Source organism: Rhineura floridana, chromosome 14 (assembly GCF_030035675.1).
Source record: "Rhineura floridana isolate rRhiFlo1 chromosome 14, rRhiFlo1.hap2, whole genome shotgun sequence".
Taxonomy (NCBI): Eukaryota; Metazoa; Chordata; class Lepidosauria; order Squamata; family Rhineuridae; genus Rhineura; species Rhineura floridana.
Genome location: NC_084493.1, coordinates 16,602,540 through 16,629,935, shown reverse-complemented (window position 1 = coordinate 16,629,935; position 27,396 = coordinate 16,602,540). Strand labels below are relative to the sequence as shown.

The following is a 27,396-nucleotide window of genomic DNA, read 5'->3' as shown; positions in this document are numbered from 1 at the left end:
TTAAGAGTAGAACTAAATTTGTGATTAGCCAAGCTTTGCTTCTTGTACACCTGGAAAGGCTACCTATTGCATGCAGAAATCATCTTGTGGTATATGAGATGGCCCTATGTCTAGCACTGATAAACTGAATGTTTAACATTAACTAATGTGTGGGGAAGCATGGGTATAATACAGTTGTTAATCTTATAACTGGAATGCCTTTTAACGAGATGCTCAGCATTATGGCTCTCCTAGGTATCTTCAGTGCAGCACTGACAAGCTTTCTCCATCAGTGTTAAATGTGTATTATCTGGACAGTAGTGTTTCTGCAGGTTCAGGGCCACTACAACATATGGCACTCTGAACTGTGACCTCAGAAGTTGATTACAAGTAGATTGTTTGAACTTGTTCCTCTTGATAATAAAAATAAATGTACATTTTATTTTCTGTCTGCAGATCTTTGTTCCCCTCTTGCTGGTTAATGCTGCTGATGACCCTCTGGTGCACGATAGTCTCTTATCAATCCCAAGAGCCCTCTCTGGTGAGCTGAAAGCTTCAGTAAAGAGGCTTCTGCAAGGCAGTGGTACATTGTAATAACCTAAAGATAATCATGGGTGTTCCTGGGGGCAGGGTAGTGGGGGGTTTTCAGGCAGACCTGTAATCCGTAGAAACGTGTGTAATAGTTTTTATATAGTACTATCAATGTGCATGTGCTGTGCAGAGTACAAAAGGATAGGCCCCTTTCCCAATGAGCTCACAATCTATCATTTAACACTGAAGGAACAGAAGAAGAAAGGGAAGGGACTACCTTGATTTCCAAAAGGATCAGTGGAAGATACCCACCATAGTCTTGATTTCATGTAGCTTCCATCTTGACTTGTAATTGGAATATCATGGCTGACTGGAGCACAGGTGCCTCTATGCTTTTTACCTTAAACCTGAGATCTTATTTAGACATTGGGCAAAGTACTGGTGAGGTGCAGAAGTTGTTGAATTCTAAACTTTGTTTTTCTCATGCTTGCAGAAAAGCGGGAGAATGTCATGTTTGTTTTGCCATTGCATGGAGGTCACCTGGGCTTTTTTGAGGGTGCAGTACTCTTTCCTGAGCCCCTCACCTGGATGGATAAGCTTGTGGTCCAATACACCAACGCCATCTGTCAGTGGGAGAAGAATAAATCCCAGTGCTCCGATACAGAACAATCATCTGGCCAAGAATAAATGGTCCAAAAGACTTCTCACTTTGTTTCACCTTTAATCCTCATCTTCTGGAACTCTTAATTTCTTATCCTGCTTTTCCAGGCCTACCTTCTGAACATCTTGAACTTGGGCATTAACTGCAGTGTTTTATGCCAAAGTAGAGTTACAACCAGAGGGGCTAATGACCTGTTCTGAGCAAGTAGGGAGGATGTCTGATAGTTTGCAGTGCACTTATGCATTGAATGAACTGATGCACTGTATTGGCCTTAAGGATCTGAAACAAGTGCAAGAAAAGAATATTTTTGAAATTAGCAGGAAGTTCCAATGCTCTTGACCATCTGTTCATGCTTTCCCTGATGAAAATGAAAACAAAAAAACCCTCTTCTGGTTTTTGCAAAACTTGTCTAGCAGCCAGTGATGTGAGTTAGGAGTTAGTCCCTTTGTGGTTCTATATCAGTCTATAGAAAAAAATCAGCAGTTCACCCCACAAGTCATCAAAATGGCTGTTCACAAAGCAAGGGGAAAGATGTGGAGTTTCGAGTGTTCAGAATTGCATCCCTTTGAAAAGGTGGGGGGTCTTGCCCTTTCTGATTAATGCACTTCTAGGATTTAGATTGCTTTGAAAGTATTTGATGTATAATCAGCACTTCAGTTGCTCCAGAATTTTGGAGTGATGGCTGAGTGTATTCAGTCATGTTTTGCTTTTTGTTGAGACTTTGCTCAAAGACAGCTTCTGGATTTACCAGTCCAGTGGATTCTCTGTTGTGTTGCTACTTGAGACTAAACAAAGTAGCCTTCTCATACTTGCCTTTTTAATGTAAGGAATTTTTATTTTGACACAGGACTTTTTGTGTGCTCTCAACCTAGGCCTTTTAATACAGTATCTGAATGGAAGCCACTTGATAATCAGCTTATGGGTGGTCCATTTATGTTTTTTCTTTAGAGTACTTCATAGCAAATCTGTATGTATGCTCTTAGGAACTTGGTGTGTGAGAAATATATCCATCCATGCTGCTTTTTTTTCCCCGCCTTGCCCATCTCTCATGCATACTACATAAAAAATGAATCCCCGACTTTTAAAGCATTGAACTGGCTGTTTTCAGCCAGTATGCCTTGCCTCAGAGGAGTTGGGGATTGGGTGTCTACAACACTGAAATGCTAAAAAAAAAAATTCTGTATCAAATGCCTCTATAGTTACTGAGTTACATAGGACAATTTAGGGTCCTGTGTTCTGCATTGTCTTTCAGCGCATGGACAGTAAAAGAAAATGAGTGAATATTGCATTAGGTTGAGCTACAGCGAAGAAGTCTCTTTACTTCCACACAATAGAGATGTATTTCTTCACTGAGCCAGAGAGTTTTCACAGTGGAAGAAAAATCTTAAGCCATCAATCAACTAAGTTTTTTAAAAAATCTGATTTTAGATTTCTTTACTAACACAGTGGAACATCATGGTCAGATTGCTTTACTTTCACTTCCTTTCAGAATTGTTGCCCCCTATTGCCCCCTTGTGGCTGTCTTCACCTCTGTTTTTTACAGCCATTCTTGTTCATCACAATTCCCATAATAGTTAGCACTTTATTGTTTCAGCTTTCTTGGTTTTTTTTTTTTATTTCTAGGCACTTTAATTACAGTATGATTTTGCTTTTTCACATGGGTAGGAATCCTTTCTGAATTTGGATGCTGTGTAGAACATCTGCTGGAGCAGCTTTGAAATTCAGAAAGGTATATGCTCGAGTTTGTGGGGGTTTAATATTTTTTATTGAGCAATAATTAACTACTGTAGCAAAGGTGCATTTCTCATGTCAGGAATAAAAAAAAACTCCTTCAGCCTTAGTTCAGCAGCCTTGGCCTGTTTGGCAAGCTGTGTAACCAAATATAGTTTGTCTAGTGAGAGAAGTCGGGTTCTGCTCCTTCGTCGGATGTGAGGAAATGGCCAAACCTAACAATGCACAATTTGGCCACAGTGCTTATGTTACGGCTTTCTTTCGTTGTTCCCCAATAGCGGGCTTTACATTTTCTCAGCCTGTTTGTATGTTACCTTTTGACGTTTCCTGCTACATCCATAAACTGCCAAAATCTGACATAAGGACCCTAAAACATTGTGGACGGCCGAAATTAAGTAGTGCAGGTTACTAACTAGAATCTCATTTCTGTTTGAGTGGAAATAGATGTTGAAATCATTTTTGGTTGCTACACAACATAATGAACGTGACTTATTTCACCCCACTGGACTTAAAAATTTAGAAAGTGAGCTGTAAGAGAGACTGCTATTGGTTCACATCAATCTCCAAAGTATTAGGCTTCCTCCTTAGCTGCCAAACACAGCTTGCGTAGCAACATAAAAGCATAGTAATTCCTGTAGACCTGTCACTGAGAGTAATCATTCTCACCAGCCACTTCTTAGACAGTAAAATAGACTTCTCCCCAAATAATATTTGTTGTTGTTGTTGCATTTAAATGGGAGACTGTGGGTTTCTTGCACAGGAAGGGCTTTTTTGAGCTTTCCTTGCTGAAAGTGGATATGAGGATGCCATTTTTTTAAAGGGCCCTGCAGTTGCAGAATTGGTTTTGCACCCAACCAAGAAGAGGATGCCTGCTTTTGATGGCACTCCAGTGTTCAAATTTAGGCATTCGTAAGCTTCAGTACTCAGGGATCACATGGCCATGCACCTACGTAACGCAGCTTTTTCAAAGAAGAACACTTCCGTGGTTAACATTATTTTAAATGGAGAACATGTACCACTCTTGTCTAAAAACAATCAAACACTTAACAATAATCTTATTGCCCTGAAATGTAAGAAGGGATCTTTTCCCCCCATGCCCCAAATATGGAGCTGTTACTCTGAATTCTCAATAACATGGCCAGATAGAGGTATATGAATTCTCATGTCACAAACAAACCTGTTTTTTTTCTCCTACCCTGACAATGAGACTAGAAACAAGGAGGCTTCTCAATCTGCTTGAGGGTCTGTGGAGGGTACACTGAATGCTTCCCCCACCCCAAAAAACAGCTGATGGAGAAAGAATGAGTTGAAGAGAACTTAACAGGAAATAGCTGTACACATTTAAAAATTTTGTAAAAAAAATCTACATGATTATAAACTTCACTTAGTATTTTCCAGTGAAATCCGGAAATTTATTATTCATCTTCCTAGTTACAAGTAGGCTTGACTTCAGTCCCCTTGAAAGGTGGTACTTGGAAACAAATCAGCAAGGAAGCTACATATATTAATATTTCTTCCATCTCACAGTTTTGCAGTAAATCTGGCCTTTCTCTGTAGAAGACTACACAGGTGGGATTTTGCTTACTTTGTATGGTCAAAATCCTTCTTAGTAATGCTTTGCATGTTTATGGCTGCTGTGTGGAAACTGTGTGTAGCAGCTCACCACACAGATATGGTTTCTTTTTTTAATCACACCATTTCAAATCTTTCAGTTTGAGGGAAAGCATGGTGAAAATTGCCTCCTGTCCCCTTGATGAGCTGTTGCATTCAGATTGCTGTTATGTGATAAGAGCTGCCTCATTCAGTGACTTTTTTTAAAGGGGATATCATCAGATGACTGAAGCATAAAGCAACTCTTCCCTGATAACATCTGCAGCATTCTGTCAACTGTATGTCTATTTCAGCATTAATATCTTCACAACTTGTTGACGTCTGCCCTAAAGTGGCCTGGTTGTGGGTGACATGCTGGTATCCCAAATACTCATTGATTCACAAAAGGACAAGCTTGGGTACCTTTTTTAAAACTGGCTTTGATTGGTCTTTTTGTAAAGGCTTATATGACTTACATAGCAGATCATGTTTACAACTTTTTTAACCCATATTCATGCTGAAAGTGTTTGGTAAATTCTAAAAGGGCATGTCCCTACGTTCGGCTATATGTGTGTGCAGCCTAAGGTTAGTATTTTCTTCCAATTGTATTGTCTTAATGAGGTGAATTCCATTATTGTTGGCCTTCCTTAGGGTTTGCTGCCAGAACAGAACTTCCAGTTCCCTATCAGGGATTTTATCATAGGAAAATATCTCTACAAGGGACTAGGAAGGGGTCCATCTTTATATCACTGAATCTTCATGACAAGAAGGTTGTAAGCACTCAAGCCACACCATCTGCCCCATCCCATATATCTATTTTTAAGCAATCCTCCTTTACTGTGTGTTATGCAGTGGTCTTAGTGGCATACCAGGTACACATTGCAAATAATCTTAACAAGGGCAAAAGGTAGCCCTGCTGTTGGTGTGCTGATATTAGAAACAATGGTTATTTGCTAACCTTAAAAAGGAAGGACTCCATTGAAAAAGTGGTACCTTGCAATGCTGCTGGAGTTCTTTGGCCTTTGTACTTTTCTAATACCATTTTTCGTTGTCTATACATGTTCCTATCTGGAATTGTTTTCTTTTTAAGTCTGCTTTTGCCTCGAACAGTCTTTGTTGTGGTTGCATGACAAAATGAGATGAAATCATCTGGGTAGAACTGGGAGGTGGAAGGAGAAAATCTTTTTTTATCAAACTGTACTGTATCTCATTGAAGCATCTGGTGTTCTATTCTTTTTGCTGGTTACATTAAAGGGCACAACCATGAAAGGGCAGCATTTATTAAGCTGGAACGGAGAACTGATATTCCCATCCCTTTCCTTTTTCTTTCTTTTGCAATCAGAGGCGACCATCCCTGTTTCCTCTGTGCAGGAAAGTTCCTCAGTTCATGGGGCTGCCAACCTCCCAGCATTTTTGCTGGTTCCAGCCCTAGTAGAATAACCCATTGTTCCAAAATTCCTGAGATAGAGCTTCTCTTATTCACATAGTCCATTGGAAATCACAAGATTAGTATTTTGCTATATGCAGCAGAATCTCTGCTTTTACCCAACAGCCTTGTCATAAATTGAAGTAGATTCAATTTCATATCAGTTACTAATAAAAGCACAGCCTATCGAAGTATCAACACTTAATTTGAGTGACTTTTTTGAACTGGGAACCTCAAAAACTTAATCTGCCTTTGAGATTCATCAATGTAGTGTGTTAGAATCCATGTGAATCTGTCCTTCTAAGCAGTTCCATCACAGCTATTTTGAACTGTCTGCATTTGATAGTAAATCCATAGATTTGTTATGGCAGTCTTTCACCTTATTTAATAAAGCACAACTTTAAAAGAGAAACTCCCCCATTTTTTCTTCCGAACATAGAGAGGGTTATCAAAACACCTCAGGAAGCTAGACCTGTACCTGTGCGCTCTTTGGTTTCTGTCACTGCAGCTGCCTTATTGGAGTGAGTTGAGTGTTTGTTTGTTTTTAGGTTTTTTAAAAAATGTCTCTTGAACCTCTTTTTTTTTTTTTGGCATTTTTTGCTTCCGGATAGACATTTTGGAAACCATCACTTCCACATTCCTAATCCTTTTGGAAACAAAAATGCTGCCCTGAAAAGACTTCATGTGTATAAGTGACTTTCACAGCTGCTGGTTCCTTTCTTGTCTCTTTGGAACTGGTTGCTGTTGGGATGAAGATTTGCAACTAGCAATGCAATTTTTCTAAATCTGCCAATGTTTCAAGTTATAAAAGTGTGCCCTTGATTTTTTTTTCTTAAGTTTTTTGTTCTGTGTGTGATAAACAGAGGTCATGCGGAACAGAGTAATTTTGTTATATTTGATTCAGTGGAATTTCTTTGCTTAAAAAATAAAGAACTTATTGAGTTCTGAAGAAGTTATGTCTGTCATTGGTTTCAACTGGCATAGGAGGTACAAAATGGAAATGATAGTACATACGGCCAACTGTTCAGGGTGGAATGATTTAAAACATGATTTTAAATCAGCAGGAAAGAATGCTGACAAGTTTCCCATTGATACTTCATATATCTCCTAAACAACTGTGAACATCTAACCACTGAACCATGTTACTTTACAACAAAGCAGGGTGGTATTTACACTGTTTCTTTCTTATAACCTTGCACCTATCTGGCTGCATACACACCATACATTTTAAAGTGCATGACTTCTGCCAGAGAATCCTGGGAACTGTAGTTTAAGGGTGCTGGGAATTGTATCTCTGTGAAGGATAAACTATAGTTCCCAGTATTCTTAGAGGGAAGCCATGAGCTTTAAATATTTGGTTTGTATGCAACCTAAGTCACACTATACATTTTGCAAGCTTTTCATTTTTTTACATATAGTGGTAAAACATTCCCATAAAAGCTCTTTCTTATGACCAGCTCCCATAACATTTGTGCAGTTTAGTATGGAAATATAGGAACCTGTGAACTGGACAGACTAGAGTATTTTGTTTCCATTTGAGCAAAATGAAATGCCTGTATCTGGTAGGGTAGAATGTAAATATACATATCTGAAAAATTGATTCTTCATTTACATAGAAAAGCCTTTTAACTCGCAATGTATCTGGTAGAGGCATTGCTAGCCCTACAGCTAGTCTTTAAACTGAATAAACTGTACTACTAACATGCTTATATCCAGCCTATTTAATGTTAACCTAGTTATTTGAGAGAAAGAAAGAAGGGAAAGAGACCTGGGAAGAGAGTGCCAGTGTTGTAGAGATGTATAAGGCTGAAATTTGAAATAACTGGCCAAATATCTGGCTGCTGGCTTCTAGTCAACAATATAATACATAACCAACTCACCATGCTAGGCACTATATTACATATGACCCACAGAATCACGTTGCACTGCTGTTGCTTGGCTTTATTTAAGTTCCCTGCTATTAGGGAAAAAAGGAAATGATTCAACTGGAGGTCCTTCCCATGGCATGCAATTTTCTGTGATCAAGGGAGAGATCCTGATTCTATGTTCTGGTTTTAAGGATGGTGGATAGTCATCTGCTTGTGGTTATATTTTGTTTTTGGCCAAACTGGGGGATATGGTAGTCTCACCCTAAACCTGACTTAACATGAGGAAATTCAGCATGAAAGGTGGCAGAGGAAGACTTGAATCTATCCACATTCTCTACTCTGCCTAAGTTCTTTAATGCCTCTGGGTAGGGTGAGCTTGTGCTACTGATGAGGATGGCTAAACCAGCTTCCATCCCTCTCTCCATTCAAAAAGGCCCCACCCTCTGCAGCTTCAGAGCAGACATCCTGTTTAGGTTGTATGAGAGCCAGCAGTCTAATGAATGTACCTCTTGTGGGCTTCAAGCTTTTTCCATTTCAGAGGGACCCCTGCTGGTTTGCTTTACAAAATCAAACAGGCCTAGTATTCAGCTGGTAAGAAGAAGAATTGGAGAGAGGTGGATACTGCTGTAGATGTAACTTCATGGAACAAGGAGTACAACGGAGAAGAGAATCCGCTTCTTGGGTAGTTTGTCTGCTCCCCAAGTGATGATGGCACTTGTTGTAACAAGCAAAAAGGGAGTATGCCTCAGACTTGGGTTGCATGAATAAAATGGTCAACTGATTGTATCACTACACATCCTGGTTTGGATTTTACTGTTTGGGAAATGCAAATGGGCTTTTTTGCAGTAAACAGTGAGGGTTTGAGTGAGGTCACAGTGAACCTTTCCAGGTACTTGTGCTAGTCAGGTTAAGTGATTGCATTAGGGCTCATGGCATTGGAGGGCATAATAATTTACCCTCGTGGCTGGTGGTCTTGGGGCTTAGGAAACCAGCATAAAAGATGGACAAAGATTCTGGAAGTGAAGAAGTAAAATGGATGGAGAATCTTTTCAGCTTGAGCCACATTCTCTTCAGGGCAATCTTCCAAGGGCCACGTACCAGTGATGGTTGGGATCAGAGGCAAAAGTGAGCAAAACAATTAATGTAACTTTTCTCTTTATATAGTGGGCTATATACTCCTGTGTTCTATAGCCAGAGAGAGCCAGTGTGGTATGGTTAAGGTGTTGGACTATGACCTGGGAGACCAGGGTTTGAATTCCCACACAGCCATGAAGCTCACTGGGTGACCTTGGCCCAGTCACTGCCTCTCAGCCTCAGAGGAAGGCAATGGTAAACCTCTGAATACCGCTTACCATGAAAACCCTATTCGTAGGGTCGCCATAAGTCGGAATCGACTTGAAGGCAGGCCATTTTCTCTGTCCAGACAAGGCATTACCAGAGTTCAAGAACACATTGGAACCCAGCAAAAACACTTGAGGAGGGTGCAAAATAGGGATAGTGAGAGGCGTAGGTGGGGAGAGGGCCAAGAGCCAGATAAGAGAGGGTGGAAAGCCCCCAGGTCTTGGATTCCTGCTCCCTAAAGCAAACTCACCAGGGGAGGAATGATGTCATTATGGATCTCTTACTTAGGACCCCCCAAAAACACGGGGCAGTATCCACTGCCCCTGTTCCATTAGCACAAGGATTTACATTTGTGCAATGGAACTTCTCCCCCATGTGTGCCCTATGCCCTCTCCAAATTTGCTCTGGCAGATTGGGGGAAAACCCAGAACAGATTTAGAGAGCACCTGACAAGAAAGTTCTCTTGCACAAGCAGGAATCCTTCCACTAATGGAACAAGTGACTTAGCATTCCTTTGGATGCAAGCCCTAGAGCTTTTTCAGGTGGTGAAACAATCCACACAGCCATTTCAATGTGTCTACAAACCTCCAAAGCGTGTTCACTCTGCCCACATAACCTGAGAGCCAAATTCATACCATTGACTATGTGCAACTGAACAATTGTCAAAGTGCTGCAATACTATTTCCAGATAGCTATTTCTGGGTCTTTCACTAAAGCTACATTCAAAACATCCAACACATCTGTTGAAGCCCTGTCTCCTTTCCTGTTGGCTGGCTTTTTCCCTTGTCTTTCACCTTTTGGCCAGGAATGATAGGACTGTGTGTGTACTATGATTCTGAGGAAGTACCAAAAAAATGGCAGAATGTGGAATGGGACTCAGAAAATGGCTTTTGTTAGGAGCATGCATTTGAAAGTTCTGAATATGGCTTCTGAAATCTTTGAAGCCAGAGCAATTGCAAGAAAGAGTTGTCTAACGGTTAGGCGTGTGGGGCTTTGATGCCCTGTACAGCTCATGACATAATTCGTAGGAACACAAAGCATGTAAAATAGTACACATGACTGAATAAATTATGCAAAATTTCAACCATGTCTAATTCCTGCATGCTCCACAACAGCGTCTCATAAAGAATGTTGGTATCTCTAAAGTACAGAGTTTATACACAACCATGATTAATACGGCTTTTAGTTACCACTAGGGATGTAAGAAGGCATCATTTTCCATTTTACTCTGTATTGGTCACATGCAGCACTATTTCTGTTCTGCTACAGTTCGTCTTCCACTCCAAGCTACATTATTAATCTCACTGTCCACTGTGGAAAAATTATGTAATTAATTGTGTAAGCTATGGTATTACATTATTCCACCCCTTTCATCTCAATGCAAAAGAAACTCAATGCAAATGGGGGGGAAACATAATGCCGTACCATTTGCAGATTGAAAGCAGCCCACTGGATGAATAAGCGAACATTGGCAATAATTGCTCCCATTTCTGCTTTTGCCAGAATTCTTACATCGCTAATTACCACTAATGCAGAAGCCAAACATCCTTGTTGTTGGATTATTTTTCTTTATTTCTCAATTTGTACTGAAAACAATCCTTGGTTTGAGCGCTTCTGTGATGATGGATTCTGACTGTACCATTTCCAACACAGCACTGCCTTTGCAACAGATTTGTCTGTTCCTCTCTTTCTTAGCCTCCTGCCCTCAAACCAGCCACACCAAGGGCCCTGAAATACATAACTCCATGTGGATGCACACTTAACTCCCCACCCTACCATTATAAGGCAAACCAGTAAATCTATGAAGGTCCATCTCGACTGCTCCACTACCTGGGTGCTTGGGTTCAAGATGGAAAAAAGTGAGCACTACTGCCTCAATCTACACTGGCTCCACCACAGAAATCTCTCTCTCTGGCTTGCTTTTCTTTCTTTTTTTTTGGTGGGGTGTAAAAAGGATAGGATTCTTCCTGAAAGGAGGAGTGATAGGCTTTTCTGCCATTGCCTGGCTAGTGACTGGAAAACTGAGAAAGAAGGGCAAAGCAATCCACACCCAGAGTTTATTATCATGATCGCTGTATCAACCAATGCTACGTTTAACATGTTGACAGCCACCTCTGGCCCTATCTTCTACACAGGGATGCTACTTTTTAGAAAGCTGTGTCTTCAGCATCAAGCTGGGCCCCAAAAAGCTGCTCGGCGGTGACTTTGCCATCATATTTGGGTAGATTTCCCCCAAACTCTGCTGGCAGTATATCGGCATCAATCTCATGGTAGAAGGCACTGAGATCGTCACCGTGCACAAATACCTGGGTGCAAAAAGGAAGGCAAAAGGTGAGCTGAGAAGCTTCCATGGTACTGGGTGTTGAGTTCAGCTTGCTAAGATTCTCAGCTTTCATGTAAAAAGTGAAACCTGTTTCTAGCCCATATGGATAAATCTTGTAAATAGCTGAAACAAATGATGAAAAGTCATCATGCTCAGAGTTTGCTATCTCTGCAAGTAGCAGACAGTGCAATGGAAGAGTAATGGTGAAAATAGCAACACTAGGCCAGGTGTGGCCCTCCAGATTGTACTGAACTATAGGTCCCATCATTTCTGCCCATTGGTTGTGCTTGCTGAGGCTGATGGGAGTTGTAGTTCAGCAATATCTGGTTTCCCATACCTGCACTGGACATTAACAGGGAGAGAAGAAGAAAGTATATAGGGTTACAGTTCTCGGCAGCAGAAACACATCCACAGTGTCCCTTGCCCTTATCGTAATCAGGCTTAATTTTTGTTGTAGGTGTTTCATCCTTCTGCAGTGTAACTCACCCTTTCCAGCAGTTTGTTCTTCAGGAAAGGTTTGACCACATTGTAGGTTGTGGTGAAGTACCAAGGCTGATGGATGAAGTGGACAGCCTTGAACCGAGCTGGGAAAGAATCCTAGGAAATTTCCAAATGAGCACATGTTAATGCACCTAGCCATGATAGTAGTAATGGCAAGGTGGAAGAGAGTGGCTAGGCAGAGGTTACTTTTTATCTGTTCAAAAACCTGATTTCTCCTTGATGGGAGAGGAGAAGCAATTCTACTTCCTTCTCACTGAGGGCTGTGCTCTTTGTATGAATGTATAGGACAGGATGGGGAACCTTTGGCCTTCCAGATATTGCTGAACTACAATTCCCATCAGCTCTAGCTGATGGCAAGGGATGATGGGAGTTGTAGTTCAGCAACATCTGGAGGGCCAAAAGTTCCCCATATCTATCAGTTCCATGGGCTAACTGTGGCCCTCTATACCTCTCTATCCAGCCCTTGAGACTCTTCCCAGGCCACACCCCTTGCTCAAGTTCTTTTGTCTGGCTTTGCACCCTGGACTGCTTTTGCCTGACTGGAACGTGTCCTTGAACTGCAATAAGGTCTCCTGCTTAACTGGGTGTGGTGTATCTGACTTTCTGGTAGCTGTAATGTAGCCTATCGTAGAAAAAGTAACAGTTGTATCCATTGCTAGTGCACTTTGTCCTCTGGCCCCGTCTCCCCTTGGCATGCGGCCCTGGAAGGTTTCTCACAAGGGAATATGGCCCTTGGGCTGAGAAAGGGTTTCCCACTCCTGGTATAGGGAATAGAAAGATGTGCTGCTTTGCCAGTGCTCTAGACCAGGGGTTCCCAAGCTGGTCTGTAGACCACCAGTGGTGTGCAAGCTTCTTTCAGGTGGACCACAATGTGGTGTGTGTGCACTGAATATTCATTCATTGATTTTTAATTGTATTTTTATGGCTGCTTTTATTTCATACATTGCATTTTATTGCATTGCAATTCTAATTACAATAATAATTATTGTAATACAATGTAAGAAATAGAAGCAATAAAAATACTGTTAAAAGCCACACCGCATTACAAATACTGCAGCTGATGGAAAAATCATTTCGTGGGCCACCAAGACCCTCAGCAATTTTCAAGTGGTCCATGGGCGAACAAAATTAGGAACCACTGCCTTTGTAATGGGAACGCCCCACTATCCCATTCCTGGCTTTTAGTGTATTCTTTTTAGCCAGTTATGGGTATTTTCCAGCTACAAATCTCTTCTCCCACCTGAATTTAGCTAACAAGCCACAGGACACAGTCATGTGTTGTATTGCCTTGTAGCACCAAGTGATGACTTGCGTAGGTAAGAGAGATCACACAGTCCTTTCCCTCCACCTGTCTTTTTGTTTCTGTTCTGAGTACTGATAAGCACCAAGAGTTTCAATCCTCAGCTGTCTACGTGCCTAGAGGAACGGTACTTTGCAAAAGAAAGTACTTTGACTGGCGGTAAGCAGTGTGAAGGAAACTGCTGCCTCCTAAATGAGTTTTGCATGGAAGATATATTGGGGAAGGACCATAGCTCAGTGGTAGAGCATCTCTTTTGCGTGCAAAAGGTCCCAAGTTCAAACCCTGGCATCTCCAGGGAAGGGCAGGAGAGAATCTCCTTTGAAACTCTGGACAGCTGCTGCCAGTCAGTGTAGACAGTACTGCGCTAGATGGCCCAATGGTCTAACTCGATATAAGGTAGCTTCCTCTGTTCCTATGAAGGGGCTGTTGGAGCTCGATTCCATACAGCTGCCATGTAGTCTGCAGCTTGTACCTGGTTCTAGGAATCCCTCTCTCCTCTCTGGCAATTTATGGAGGCCAGGCAGTCTTCAGTGCTTTCTAGGACCGGCAGTAGGTCAGTCTCACCTGTAGCATGTCCACCATCTTCTTCAGTTCGGACAGTTTGATGCCGGAGGCCTGCTGCACGGTGAAGCCCTTGAAGTTTTCAATGATACAGAAGCCGTTGATTTGCGTCTCCTCGTTCTCCAGCAGCTTCTCTAAAATCACGCAGTAGGCCGAAAGAATCTGGATTAAAACACATGGAGAATAAGAGCTTATGTCCAGGACTCTGGCTGAGTTTGGGGACCCCCTCTCCTGTCTTGTCAGAAGCGGCAGCCGGGAAACCTTTCTTGGCTATGCTACTGACCTTGAAGTTAGTATAGTAAAAACATAGCAAGTAGCTTACCTCATTGGGGCCGTGACTTATGGCAGGGAGAGGGTAACTTTTTCTGTCAAAGGCTGCATCTCCTTACGCTGGTGGGCTATCAGAGACAGGATAGATTGCCCTTGCAAGAGGTCTCCCCCCCCACACACACACTTTTATTATTCCCAGAGGTGGAATTTTAAACTCAAGAAAATTGTCCTGTACAGATGATACCAAAATGTGACTCCTTGAAGGCCATCATTCACCATTAAGCATCCCAAGGAAGGAGGAGAGTCAAACACATACACACACAAACAGACCTTCTAGAGTCTGCTGGAGCCTGTTTACTGCTGTGTGTGTGTGTGTACTAGGGATGGGGTTCGCTGCCTAGTTCCGATTCACTTGTATTCCATCATTCAATCCTGATTTATTCCCACTTGCTTTTGCAGTTGCCCATTCAATCCGCTGCTGTTGTTTTGGTGGCGAAAAAAATTACGTAATTTTTAATATAAATGCTTATGTAAATCCATGGAAGTTAATGGATAATAGCGATTGCAATTATGAAGATAATTATGTACAATCAGAGGGGGGGGAGCCATGCCAATTATAGTCGTGGCCTGCTGCAAGAAATCAGTGCTGGTCCGAAAAGGCAGCGGACTGTTGGATTCAGTCAAAATCTGGTACCAAGTCCGATTTAGCGAATATTCTCCCCCATCTCTAGTATGTACATACTTGCACAATTTTTGACTTAAAAAAACACTTAAATTTGTAATGTTTGTACTTGTTTTCTATTAACCTAACACATGTAAAAGGTTATATGGTGAGACTCCAAGATAATAATTACCTAGGCAAGGCCCACCTTGCTTCATCACTCTGTTTCAGCTTCACCCCCCCCCCCAAGCTCCCTCCAACCATATGGAATCGGGTTGAGGAATGCAATGCCACTAAGGCCCCAGCTATGCGCCACTTAATTTTCCAGTGGCATCTGTATTTATTTATTTATTTATTATTTAATTTATATCCCGCCCCTCCTCCCAGCAGGAGCCCAGGGCAACAAACAAAAGCGCTAAAAACACATCAAAACATCATAAAAACAGACCTTAAAATACATTAAAACGAAACAACTTTAAAAACATCTTTTAAAAAAGCTGTAGCACATGCAATTTCTTTTGCAAACTTGTGTCATTGTGGATTTTTGTCCTGAGTCATTTAAGTCCCTCCTAACAACACCCCTGACTGTAAGTAGTATTCATCACGGCACCACTACTGCTGCCTGTCCTCATTGACAAAAGACAGTTTACTTGGAACCAAATTCTATGGGACCTTAGAAAATGACCTTAAGACGGTAGCCTCTATCTGGGGGAAGGAGGGAGGATCTTGTACCACACAGCAGACAAAGCTTAGCAGAGAATGAATCCTATAAAAAGATGCTCTGATTATCTAGGCAGGGATGGGAGAAGCTGTGGTCCTCCAGATGTGATCAGAGTCTCAATGCCCACCAGCTCCAGCCAGCATGGCCAATAGTCAGGGACGATGGGAGTTGTAGAGCAGAGGTGGGGAACTTCAGGGCTGGTGGGCCAGGTGGTCCTCTAGGCCTCTGTCTGCCTCTCAGAACTCTCCCCAGGCCACACACATACCCCAGCCACACTCTTCACTGTCCCTTCCTTACTCCCTGAGTGTTTTTGCCTGGCTGCAATACGTTCTTGAACTCTGGCAATGCCTCGTTTGTCTGAACGAAAGGTATAGGGCTAGGTGAGTGTGTACAAACTAGGCTACTACCATACAAAGGTAAAAGGCCCTTGAAAGGTTGCCTGGAAGGGAATGCAGCCCTTGGGCTGGAAAAAGGTTTCCCACTCCTGTTGCAGTCCGACAACATCCAAAGGCCACAGGTTCCCCATCCCAGCAGTTAGGATTGAGAGTAAAAGACATGTGTTCACAGTGTAACTCTCCTACAAGACACTAACCTCATCAAAGGTGATCTCCTCATAATCCCAGTTCTCGATGTTGAACAGCAGCACCACCCGCCCATACTTGTCCCTGTTGGACAAGATGCCAGGGTAGCCGGCCTCGATGGTACTGCGCAGTGCTTCGGGAGTCAGGTGTTCAAAAAGCCCTGGATACTGCTGACGGAAGTTGACATAGCCTGGAGTTAAGAAAAGAAAGATGCGTTGGTGAGCCTAAGAGGCCCAATGGTCAGGGAGGAACAGAGCAACAGGCACCCCATTCCTGATGTAGAGTAGAGCCTGTGAAATATTTGGCTGATAGCCTTGTGCTAGATCAGGAAAGGAGGAACCTGGAAAAGGCAAGTCTGGAATATTGGTTCCTAGCATTATCAGAAGAATTAACTCAAAAGACTCATATATGCACAGGCATATCAAAAAAATATTCATATTACTTAGTTGGGTCTGGCTTTATTAAATACATTAACAAAGAAGCCAAGGCCCCAGAAATGCCAACAAGATATGCAGGCTTGTGGAATGCTTCATAAGTAATTTATTTAGCCTTTGAATGTCAAGATTTGAGTTGCTCTGAAACTGCCTAATGCTCCAGAATGATTTTATGGGGAAAGAAAACATAAAGATTAAGTTTTTACGAGACAAAATTTACAAACATTTTATTTCAATTTTTTTTTTTTATTCTTCGAGAGCCAGTCTGGTGTAGCGGTTAGAGTGTTGGACTATGACCTGGGAGACCAGGGTTCAAATCCCCACACAGCCATGAAGCTCACTGGGTGACCTTGGGCCAGTCACTGCCTCTCAGCCTCAGAGGAAGGCAATGGTAAGCCCCCTCTGAATGCTGCTTACCACGAAAACCCTATTCAAAGGGTCGCCATAAGTTGGGATCAACTTGAAGGCAGTCCATTTGTATTCTTCAGCATTATTATTTTCTCCCCCTTTTTTTTACTTAACATGTCTGTTTAATCCTGGATCTTATGCTAAATGTGGTCTCTGTTTATATTAATGTATTTATTCAGAGCAGGACCCCACTTGGCAGAATGAGTTGGGGGCCCACAAACATAGCAGGGCTGTCGCAATACATTTTGAAGTAAGTGAAGTAACCAAATCATGTAAAAATCTTAAGGGAAGGTCCATCGTTCAGTGGTACAGCATTTGCTTTGCATGCAGAAGCTCCCAGATTCAACCCCCATCTTCTTGAACTAGGGCTGAGAAAGACCCCTATCTGAAACCCTGGAGAGCCACTGTCAGTCACCGCAGACCAGGGATGGGGAACCAATGGCCTGCCTGATGTTGGACTCCATCTCCATCAGCCCCAGCCAGCATGGCCAACGGTCAGGGAGGAACAGAGCTGTAGTCCAGCCATATCTGGAGGGCCACAGGCTCCCCACTCCTTATGTAGAGTAGACAGTACCGAGCTCAATGCACCAAGGATCTAACACGGTATAAGGCAACTTCCTTTGTCCCTGGGATCTTCCCCTTCTCGTAAAACCATTAAGTCCAGAGTCTAAAATTACCTAAGGGTTTAAATCCTCTTCCTTCAGGACTCCAAGAGCCTATTGGGGGGGGGGTCACCTCCCACCCACCCAATAATCTTTTTTCCTTCTCTGTGGAATTAAAATCTTCCACCTCTATTTTTCTCATCTTTTAACAAGGAGGTGATCAACCCAGACTTTCATTCGGGAGGGGTGGGTCTAAGCCTTGTTTTGCTTGTTTCTTGTTAAAGAGACATCAGGCGTGAAAATGTAGCTTTTTCGGGGTGGGGTGAACAAAAATGGGCAAAATTCCCATATTGACAACAGTTTCTCTTATCCCTCATTCTCTTATTCTTAGTCAGTTCTGTTAATTACTGCCTTGTTTACTATCTGGAGTGCAAACAAAAGGAGCCCGGAAACAGAGCCAAGCACGTTTCCCCTCCCCTTCTTCTTCATCATCCTCTCTCCAAGCTCTCACCATCCAGAGGGAATGCATGCAACAGTAAAATCCCTCTCAGAGAGAGATGGCTGGGGGAGGTAGGTTTTTCAGTACAATTGCTCAAAGCATTGCCCAAAATCTGGTTAACCTTGTAAGGGATGGGCGAATCTGTCCATTTCCGATTCTTTCGGTTTCTCGTCTTTTCAATCTTACATTCAGTTCTCCACAGCTCCACATCCATTCGCTGTTTTTTTAAGTTCTCATGAAAATTCATCAGCATTTTAGTGCAAATTTCTCCTAATATCAAAAATTATGCTAATACAATTTCATTTTTGTATGCAATTGTGCCTAATATACATTCTTGCAAAGCAATTCCTCCTGATACAATGCATTTTTGCATGTTGTAATATATGCATTCCTTTAGCCTAAGGCCATACTACCCTGAACATGCCTGATCTCAGAAGTTAAGCAGGGTCAGGCCTGGTTAGTACTTGGATGGGAGACCGCCTGGGAATACCGAGTGCTGTAAGCTTAGAGGAAGGCAATGGTAAACCACCTCTGAATACCTCTTACCATGAAAACCCTATGAATATATCCAAAAAAAGATTTGTAGGGTCGCCATAAGTCGTAATTGACTTGAAGGCATATAACAACAACAATGCACATTTTACCCTAGTATATACGTTTTGTACACATTACTGGGCGGAGAACTGCACTGCAAAATTTGGAGAAGTCCAATTCACATATTGTTTTGGTTCATATATTGTCTGAGAAAGTGTGGATTTGATAGGCTCACCTTTAAAATAAGAACTCCGTTGAATGATTTCCTCATCCCTAGCCTTGGTGTAATGTGTCTTTCTTCTCCATTCATTACATACAAATTACGTGTGATGCTGGCAGCCCCTGTGTTCAAAAGGAGGGTCTCCCTCAATCATGTCTGATGTGGGGTGCAATTTACAACACCAAAGGGATGGGTGCAGTTTTTGTTAAGGGTTCTGGGAATTGTAGCTCTGTGAGGGGTCTCCTAAAAACTCTCAGCTGCCTTAATAAATAACAGTTCCGGGATCCTTTGGGAGAAGTTATGACCATTAAAGTGGTATAAGAGTGCTTTACATGTATAGCAGCCTTTGTATGCCAAGGATCTGTTAAAACGTTTATTTTGGGCAGCCTTTGTATCATGAACGCTTCTCTGATGTTTAATTTTTTGAGATTTTAAATTTTTGAAGTGTAATTTATGTTTTAAACAATGTATATTCTGTACTTTTATTGTTTGTAACCTGCTTTGAGATCAGATGGTGGAAAGCGGGATATACATTTTAAAAATAAAAATATATTTTTTAAAAAATCCACCTTTCATCAGATCATAAGCCCTGTTAACATCAAATTTGCGGGCCCGGATGAAGCGCAGGAAGAAAGCATTGTCCTCTCCTTTCATTTTCTCGGCCACTGCCTTGCAGATGTCCTCTCCTCCTTTGGCTTTCTCCTGGACCAGTTCTTGCAGCTCTTTCACAGTTGACTCACGCTTCTCTGGTGTCTCATTCAGTTCATCTTTGGCCTGCAGAGGAGAGGAGAATGCAGCCTGACAGTGTCTCGAAGAGGGTAGATGGGGTCATTGGAACATGACAATCGCTACATCCCTAGGCAAATTTAGCACTATTTATTTATTTATATCCTGCCCTTCCTCCCAGTAGGAGCCCAGAGTGGCAAACAAAACCACCAAAAACACTTTAAAACTTCATAAAAACAGACTTTAAGATATATTAAAATGAAACATATTTTTAAAAAACTTTTTTTAAAAAGCTTTAAAAATATCTTTTTTAAAAATAGAAGGTTTAAAAACATATTAAAAAGCAATTCCGACACAGACTGGGATAAGGTCTCAACTTAAAAGGCTTATTGAAAGAGGAAAGTCTTCAGCAGGTGCCAAAAAGATAAAAGAGACAGCGCCTGTCTAATATTTAAAGGGAGGGAATTCCAAAGGGTAGGTGCCACCACACTAAAGGTCCATTTCCTATGTTGAAGTGTCTCCATATTCAAGGAAATCATCTCCAAAACACAAAACGTGTGCTAGCTGTGTGACCATCTATCTCATGATATGGGTTCCAGCATCGCCCTCACTGCTCAACCGGTGATCTGTTCTTGCCCTAACTTCCTTCCATCAAAGAGCCCCTTTCGGCATCAACCCGTCTGCCAAGCAATGCCTGGAAAAACTTGGCTGCATAATTTTGGACACAGCATATAGTAGTGCTTGTACTGACATCTGTCCTCCAGTTTCTCTGTACTTTTTTTCACCCTGCAAAAGAGTTTTCAATTTTTCTGCCTTATTCTTAGAGCGCTAAAGAATTTCAGGGGGTGATTTTGAACTTAAAAGTCAGTGGGTACAAGGAGGGTGTGTTTTTCTTTCCGGGTAAACTTTTCTCCAGCACTCTGCAGTCTCTCCAACTGTCAACATTAGGGTTAAATGGCAATGAAAAACAAAAAGTATATGCTGACAATTCAACTGAGGTTTAAATGTGTGTAAAATAAGCACAGTGACCCCTCACAGTGACAGTATTTGGGGATAACATAATCATCCGAGTAAATGAACAGATATAATCCACCAATGTCTGTCTGCCAGTGCAAAGAATGTAGTTTGCTGCAGCCCCTGCATGCCCCCAAAATCTGCTCCAGGGTGTTAGGGGACACCTTGGAGGGAGTACAGGGGGTTGTGGGAGAGGAAGGGGAACTCCGCTTACATTATGCTGTCCAGCATCTGTAGTGGGACAGGAAGCCATTATCTTTATTCAGACCCAAATGAACAGAATTTAACTTGGATGTGTGGTAATGCAGCAGTTGTGGGCTGGAGTTTCACAGACTGGATTTTTTGGATTTCATTGCCATTTAACTTTACCTTCTTTCTTTTTTTTAACTTAAGAAGAACCCTGCTTGATCATGTCAAAGGCACATCTAGTCCAGCATCCTGTTCTCACACTGGCCAACCATATGGGAAGCCCAAAAGCAGGACCGGCACCAGGCATGACTGGGCCCTTGGGCACCAGCCTGTCTCAGGTCCACAGCACTGTAGTCCAACACACACACCCCAATTCAGAAGGCGCAGGGCTAATAAGCATGCCCACATGCCCCACCTCCCTCTCATGTTGTGTGAATGGTGTATGCATGCAGCGTTCATGCCTGCCATTAACCAAGATTGCAGTGGGGGGATCAGCCCCTTAGGGAAGCCCCTGCTGCCATTTTGGGTGATGGCAGGGATCGTGGGTGATGGGAGAGGTAGGTGGGATGTGAGTGTGGTCTTATTAAAGCCTGCACTGTCTGTACTGGGGAGGGGGCCTGGGAGCTCCCTTTCTGCAATCCACAGCAGGGTCAGGTTTCAGGACCCAATGCTGCTGCGGATCATGGAATGGGAGTGCCACCCTCCCACCCTGAGTAAGGGCCCCTCTGGGCTGCAGGGGCCCTTGGCCAGGAGCCAACCTGGCCTTCCTCTGGCACTGGCACTAGCAACAGCACTCTCCCCACTTGTGATTCCCTGCAACCGATATTCAGAGGCATATTGCCTCTGACAATAAACTTAGAACATAGCCATCATAGCTAGTAGCCACTGACAGATTAGAATTTGTCTAATCCACTTTTTAAAAAAACACATCTTGTTGGAGCAAATTCCATATTTTGACTACACCCATGTATATGCATACCTGCCAACCAAGGATTACACTTCATGCATCCGATAGGGTGGGATCTAGTCCATACAAGCTTATGCCATAATAAAAGTATTGGTCTTTAAAATGTCACAAGACATTTTGCTGCAATGCACTAGCATAGCTACCCCCTTTGGAAAAGGATAAATCATGCATGCACAAATTGTTCATTAAAATGATTAAATGCGTTAGAAATGAAGTTTAAAAATAAGGTATTCAGAAGTTGACAAAGTGGAGTGGAGGGCACTCCTCCTCTGGAAGACTTTGATCTAGGGCCACCCTTGGGCTCCAGATAACTCTCCGGTTGTGTTAACCTTCTCTGGTGTTCCTAGCAGTGCCAGTGGAAGAACGTTATGTGACTCTCAAGCCAAATATCCTCGATAAGACCTCTTTAGCCTGGGAACAGGCAGACCTGCAGTAAGGTAATTTTCAGCCAAGGCTGGGGAAACTTATTTAGCCCAAGGGCCATGTTCCCTGCAAGGCAACCTTCTGAGGGCCACAGGCCAGTGGTAGGTGGGGCCAGAGACAAAAGTCGACAGAGCAACGGACTCATACCCAGAGTAGAGAGACTGAAATAAATGGACATCACTAACTTAGGTCCGTTAATTTCAGTGGGCCTATTCTGAGCAGAACTCAGTTGACTGCAGTTGTTCTTGTTTGTACAGTAGCTTTGTTTCTACACATCCCTCTCTGTTCTCCATCCAGACAAGCAAGAAGCAGAGTTCTGAGATATGTTCCCACCAGGCAAAAATACTCAAGGAGGGTGAGAACCAGGGCCAGCAGGAAGGGTGGCCTGGGTAGAGTTTTGAGGGCCAGATAGACTTGGTGAACCATATTTGGCCCTCACCCAGGCCTCTTTGGATGGCAATGTGTATTACTTAAAAACACAAGGCACAGCAGCCTTGCTGCATTTGGGGACCCTTCTGAGTGGCGCCATTGATTTCTGCCCCAAAGGCCATCCTCAACAGGGCCAGCGAGCGCAGGAACATGCAAACAAAATCCCCTTCTGCCACCTGTGATGTTCTTAGCTGTTCTATGTAAAATTAGAATGGTAACGCTAACTGGGCAATGGGCCCTTTTTGTCAGTTTGGGGCGGGGGGTCATAGCAAATCCATGAACTCTGGAATTGCTGGTACTCCTCAGCTCCTAATCTTTAGCTTCTCTCTCCCCTGCCCACCTTTTGCAGGGTGTGTGCAGGGATCTTTTCACACTTCCCAAAGACATGGCCATGGTCCTTGGTGGTCAGCCGCTCAAGCTTGGAACGCAGGGCTTGCTCCTCCTCAGAAACAATCCTGAATGTGCCAGTCTGGGAACGAGAAGCACAAGAGGAATGCATTCATTCATTCACTCATTCGCTCAGTCACACCATAAGGTCCCAGGATGGGCTATAGCAATTTAAAATTCAATATTAAACACAGTTTAAAACAAATTACACTCACAGCCATAGGGTGGGTACTAAAATATATATATTTCAGGTGTCAAAGGCTGGAGTAAAGAGATGCATCTGCAGCACACGATGGAAACTATGTAATGAAGATGACAGGCGCACCTCTGTGGGGAGCAAGTTCCACAACCTAGAAGCTGCCACAGAGAATGCCCTCTCCTGGGCCATCCCCCCATAACTTCTGAGGCCAGTGGAACTACTAAGAGGGCCCTCTACTGATCGTAACACCCACGGAAAGGAGGTGGTCTTTCAGACAGTGGTGTAGTTGTCCAGGGTCTCAGGGGGGCTGAGACCCCTTACTTTTTTGGAAGCAGGGTCCCAATGGCTCCAGCCTCCTATCAGCCAATCAACTTGAAAGGGGAATGTGAGCCACTGAGAAGAGTCTTCTGATATGCTTCCTTGTCCTTTCCTGGTGATTGGAGCCAATCAGAGTGAACGAATCAGCCACTGAGAAGACTCTTTTCAGATGCTAACACTCTCCTCTTTTGTGCTTATTGGGTCCTAGGGACGTCTGTTGTTGTGTGAGAAGGCGTTAACAAGGATCTCATTCTCAACCCAGCAGCAAAAAAAGAGGGAGGGACACGGCTGTGGCTATCATGAAAGGTACCTGCACTTCTGAATCTGCCACTACGCTACTGCTTTCAGACAAACTCCTGGCTTCATAAAATCCCCATGTCAACTGCTTAGGCAGAAACTGAGAAAACATCCATGTTTGTATAAGTATGACTTGGCATCCTAGGCAAAAGATTTACCTAAAAGGGGAAGGGTCATTGCTCAGTGACAAAGCACCTGCTTTGCATGTAGAAGGTCCCATGTTCAATCCTTGGCATCTCCAGGTAGGGTTGGGAAAGACACCTGAATCCCTGGAGAGCCACTGGCAGTCAATGCAGTTCAGCCTTCCCTGACCTGCTGACCTCCAGATAGTTGGACTCCAGCTCCCATCGGGCCCAGCTAGCGCGGCCAATAGTCAGGGATGGTGGAAATTGTAATCCAAGGGCATCTGGAGGGCACCAGCTTGGAAAAGGTTGTTGGAGACAATAATGAGCTAGTTGGACCTGTGGTCCAACAAAGGCAGCTTCCTGTATTCTCTGTTTAAATGTCCCAGTTGCCCTGAAACGAGAGTCCCAAACTAGATGCAAAGACAATTGTGTGAACACAGTAAGCGGCAGTCACAGGAAAATCGGAGGAGCCTTGGGGGCAGGGAGGGGAAGTTCAGCTCTTTCTCTGGCAGGGTGAAAAAAAGACCACCTCTCCCCTCCCTGTACCACCCCCATGGTGCCCAAGCTGCTTAGGCTTTTCCAGTGAGGGGATGCAATTCACATAGTAAAGAAGACAGAGCTTGGAAAAGTTACTTTTTTAAACTACAACTCCCATCAGCTCCAGCCAGCATGACCACTGGATTGGGTTGATGGGAGTTGTAGTTCAAAAAAGTAACTTTTCCAAGCTCTGAAAGAAGATGACAAAGTGAATGTTCATTGCATTCTTGCCCTCAGTTTTGTTCCTAATTCATTGTTCCTGAGGGTGTCTCCAGACTGTCCCTATTTTGCCAAGGGGGATTCAAGCAAATACTGGAAATAAAGTACTCTGGTCACACACACACTACACCACACTTTTGAAGCATTCTTATACTGCTTTAACAGTTATGGCTTGCCCCCCCCCAAAAAAATATATCCTGGAACAACAAATCCACTTTAAAAACAACCACCACCAACCCAGATTTTTATGGTTAGCAAAGTGAGAGAGAAATGAAAAGTGTGGTTTGAACACATGATTAACGGGAATACGTATAAACATCCCACAAGCAAATGAAGATGACTGTTTATTGTCGTATAACCTCCCTGCAAGCAAATCAGAATGAATGCTCAGTAGAGATCAGACACAATCTCACCTTCACATAAGCTTTGTGCAAGCAAATCAGAATGAATGCTCAACAAACTGGCTCACTGGAGGAGCCCTATAACACCTGGGCTTGGCTGCTCCTTTTTACCTTTCCTCGGTGGGACTGATGTTGCTTCACAAGCACACCAGTACTAGGCATATTCGTATGCACAATTCCCCCTTCCTATGCATGCTTCTCTGAGCCAGGGTTCTCCAATTGCCTGCTACTGTTCACCTACCCTTCCCTTACACCTGGGCTGTGTGCACACCATAATTTGAAGCACCCCCCCAAGAATCCTGGGAACTGTTGTTTACCCCTCACAGAACAACAATTCCCAGGATTCCTTGGGGCAAGTCATGTTCTTTAAATGTATGGTGTGTGCACAGCCTTAGTCGGAACAAAGAGTCCTGCCAGACAGAGATGGGGATTAATTGTGGGATTGCTGTTTATACATAAAAGTTTTTTGCAGCGTCCACACAAACATTATTAGTATCAAAATGGCAGTCCATATTTTTCATCATTTAATCCACATTTTCTCTCTCCATTGAACATCTTTCTATGGCTTTGGAAGACTAACATGCTTTCTCCAAAAAGAAACATATTAATTTACGACTACTGCTACTGGATGCAGCCACTATTCGTCCTAGGAAATATTTTCCGGATAGCAAGACCAAAGGGGCATATCAGCACCAATTTCAGCGATGGTGGCCCCTGCTGAGGTGCTTGGACCCCAGTAGCTGCCTGAGGATGCAGAGTGCTGACACCAAACCTGCTCAGAGCAGATTTGAACTAAGGTCTCCAAAGTCTAAGTCCAGTTAGGACCAGCAAAAGGGAGCTGATGGAATGGGGTAGGATCTGTACTCACCTCTGAACTCATGTCGTTTTTCTTCTTATCCAGGCAACCACTGGAAGAGAGGATGAGGAAAGGCAGACTTACATTAGCAGTAAACACACTGACACCTGTTACAGGTAACTTTTTCTTAAAGGGAGATCTAGCAACTTCCAGTAGCCTAAGTTCCTTCAGAGCCCCAAGCCTGTTTCAGGGTTTTAGTGGAGACCAGGGTGTAGTCATCTAAGGTTGTGGGGGTTGCAGACCCCTTACTTTTTGGGAGACAGGTCCCAGCAGGGTCCCTATGTCTGCAGCGTCCTACGGACCAATCGGCATGAAAAGAGAGTGTGCTAGCCACTGAGAAAAGTCTTATGGAAGCTATCACTGTATTCTTCTTGCTGAACCTCAAACAGACACACCCTTGTCCTGTATTCATCACTCAGCAGAACTCCAAACAAAGCCAGAGACTGAATGTTTTATGGCATCATCTTGGAAGGGGCGTGGCACGACTATCATGAAGGAACCCTGTCCTTCTGAATTTGCCACTACACTACTGGAGAAGACCTGGGGAAGCTGTTATCCCTACAGGAAGTTCCAGCCTCTTCTCATAATCAGGAACTGAAGTTTCAAATAATATTGTTTGGCCACCTCATTTCATTAACTCTTATACAGTCCCAAAGTTTACTTCCTCTCCTATTCTCTCCCCTCTTCTACAGAGCTGTGGAGTTCCATCATTCACACTCTGCCTGACTTCATTCCTCCTGGAGTCCAGGATGCTTATCTCTTTTGTTTGTTTGTCCTCTAGATGGTAAAGGCTTCCAGCTGCTAGCCACCGGCAGCCAGGGACCTTCCCTGTTATATGGCCACTGTGCCCTCTCTTGCTATTTGTCTGAGTCTTTATCTGCTGATAAGACAGGGCTGACTGATGCTTTCAGCCCCAGCATGGAACCAAGCCAGCTAGTTTCTAGCTTGGCTGTTTATACTTGGCCATGATCAGAGCTTGGAAGTAATTAGTTACAAGTAACTAATTACTTGTAATTCATTACTATTTTGAGAAACGAGTAGGTAATTCCTTTACATTTTGATTGTAAAAAAACTAGGAGTAATTTCATTACTTTGTAACTGTAATGTTTCCAGCATTATGGGGGGGGGGGGAGCAGGGGAAGTCAATAGAGCCTACGAAATCTAACCTGAACAAAAGGCTATCAAATACTCACCGGAGATTTCAACAGTTCCAGAAAGGTCAGTGTGCAATGTGGGAACCCTTGCTGCAATGAAAAGACTAAACATGTGCAGACAGCAAAGAATCAAGGAAGGCTGGAGGGAGGTGGAACAAGGAGAAACCAAGGCAAAAGCTTTGTAGAGTCACTAGTCTGGGATTAGACCATCACAAGGCATTGCACGCAAGAGCTTTTTAATTAGGTCAGCACAAACCGGGCAAGGGACTCCATTCAAAAATTACAAAAGGCAGACAAGGCAGGAGGGGGAGAGAGCAAACAACTGGTCTTGGCTCACAGACGTTCATGGCGGGGAGGCTGATGGGATTCTGGGACCGATTAGTTATTCTTATTGAATAACTAGTTCACACTCA

The 27,396-nt window shown here is 43.2% G+C and overlaps 2 protein-coding genes and 1 pseudogene across 9 annotated transcripts in view; 2 read left to right on the top strand and 1 right to left on the bottom strand.

The window, feature by feature from the left end:
- Positions 1 to 6,870, top strand: part of ABHD2 (abhydrolase domain containing 2, acylglycerol lipase) — a 45,125-nt gene extending 38,255 nt beyond the window's left edge. Inside the window, exons 10-12 of one of the 2 annotated variants that reach the window (XR_009759062.1) lie at positions 436 to 520; positions 760 to 891; positions 1,004 to 1,091. Coding sequence is in view for 1 of the 2 variants with exons in the window: in XM_061596010.1 (XP_061451994.1) it covers positions 436 to 520; positions 1,004 to 1,197 (279 nt within the window). In the remaining variant the exon portion in view is untranslated. Of the gene's footprint in view, positions 1 to 435; positions 521 to 759; positions 892 to 1,003 lie in introns of both variants that reach the window. The other variant, XM_061596010.1, reaches the window with a different exon arrangement.
- Positions 6,871 to 10,253: 3,383 nt separating this feature from the next.
- RLBP1 (retinaldehyde binding protein 1) lies at positions 10,254 to 27,157 on the bottom strand. 7 transcript variants are annotated; one of them, XM_061596014.1, is made up of 8 exons: positions 27,023 to 27,157; positions 25,842 to 25,881; positions 22,831 to 22,959; positions 19,312 to 19,516; positions 16,057 to 16,235; positions 13,816 to 13,974; positions 11,937 to 12,047; positions 10,256 to 11,433 (listed from the first exon to the last, which is right to left on the bottom strand). In XM_061596014.1, exons 2-8 carry the CDS (start codon positions 25,851 to 25,853, stop codon positions 11,275 to 11,277), a joined length of 954 nt encoding a protein of 317 aa, XP_061451998.1. In that variant the 5' UTR covers positions 25,854 to 25,881; positions 27,023 to 27,157; the 3' UTR covers positions 10,256 to 11,274. The 7 variants fall into 7 exon arrangements, with proteins under 7 accessions (XP_061451999.1, XP_061452002.1, XP_061452001.1 ...); XM_061596011.1 differs by lacking the exon at positions 27,023 to 27,157 and adding an exon at positions 26,557 to 26,694; XM_061596012.1 differs by lacking the exon at positions 27,023 to 27,157 and adding an exon at positions 26,454 to 26,528.
- LOC133370081 (5S ribosomal RNA) lies at positions 18,385 to 18,493 on the top strand (annotated as a pseudogene).
- Positions 27,158 to 27,396: the final 239 nt, after the last annotated feature.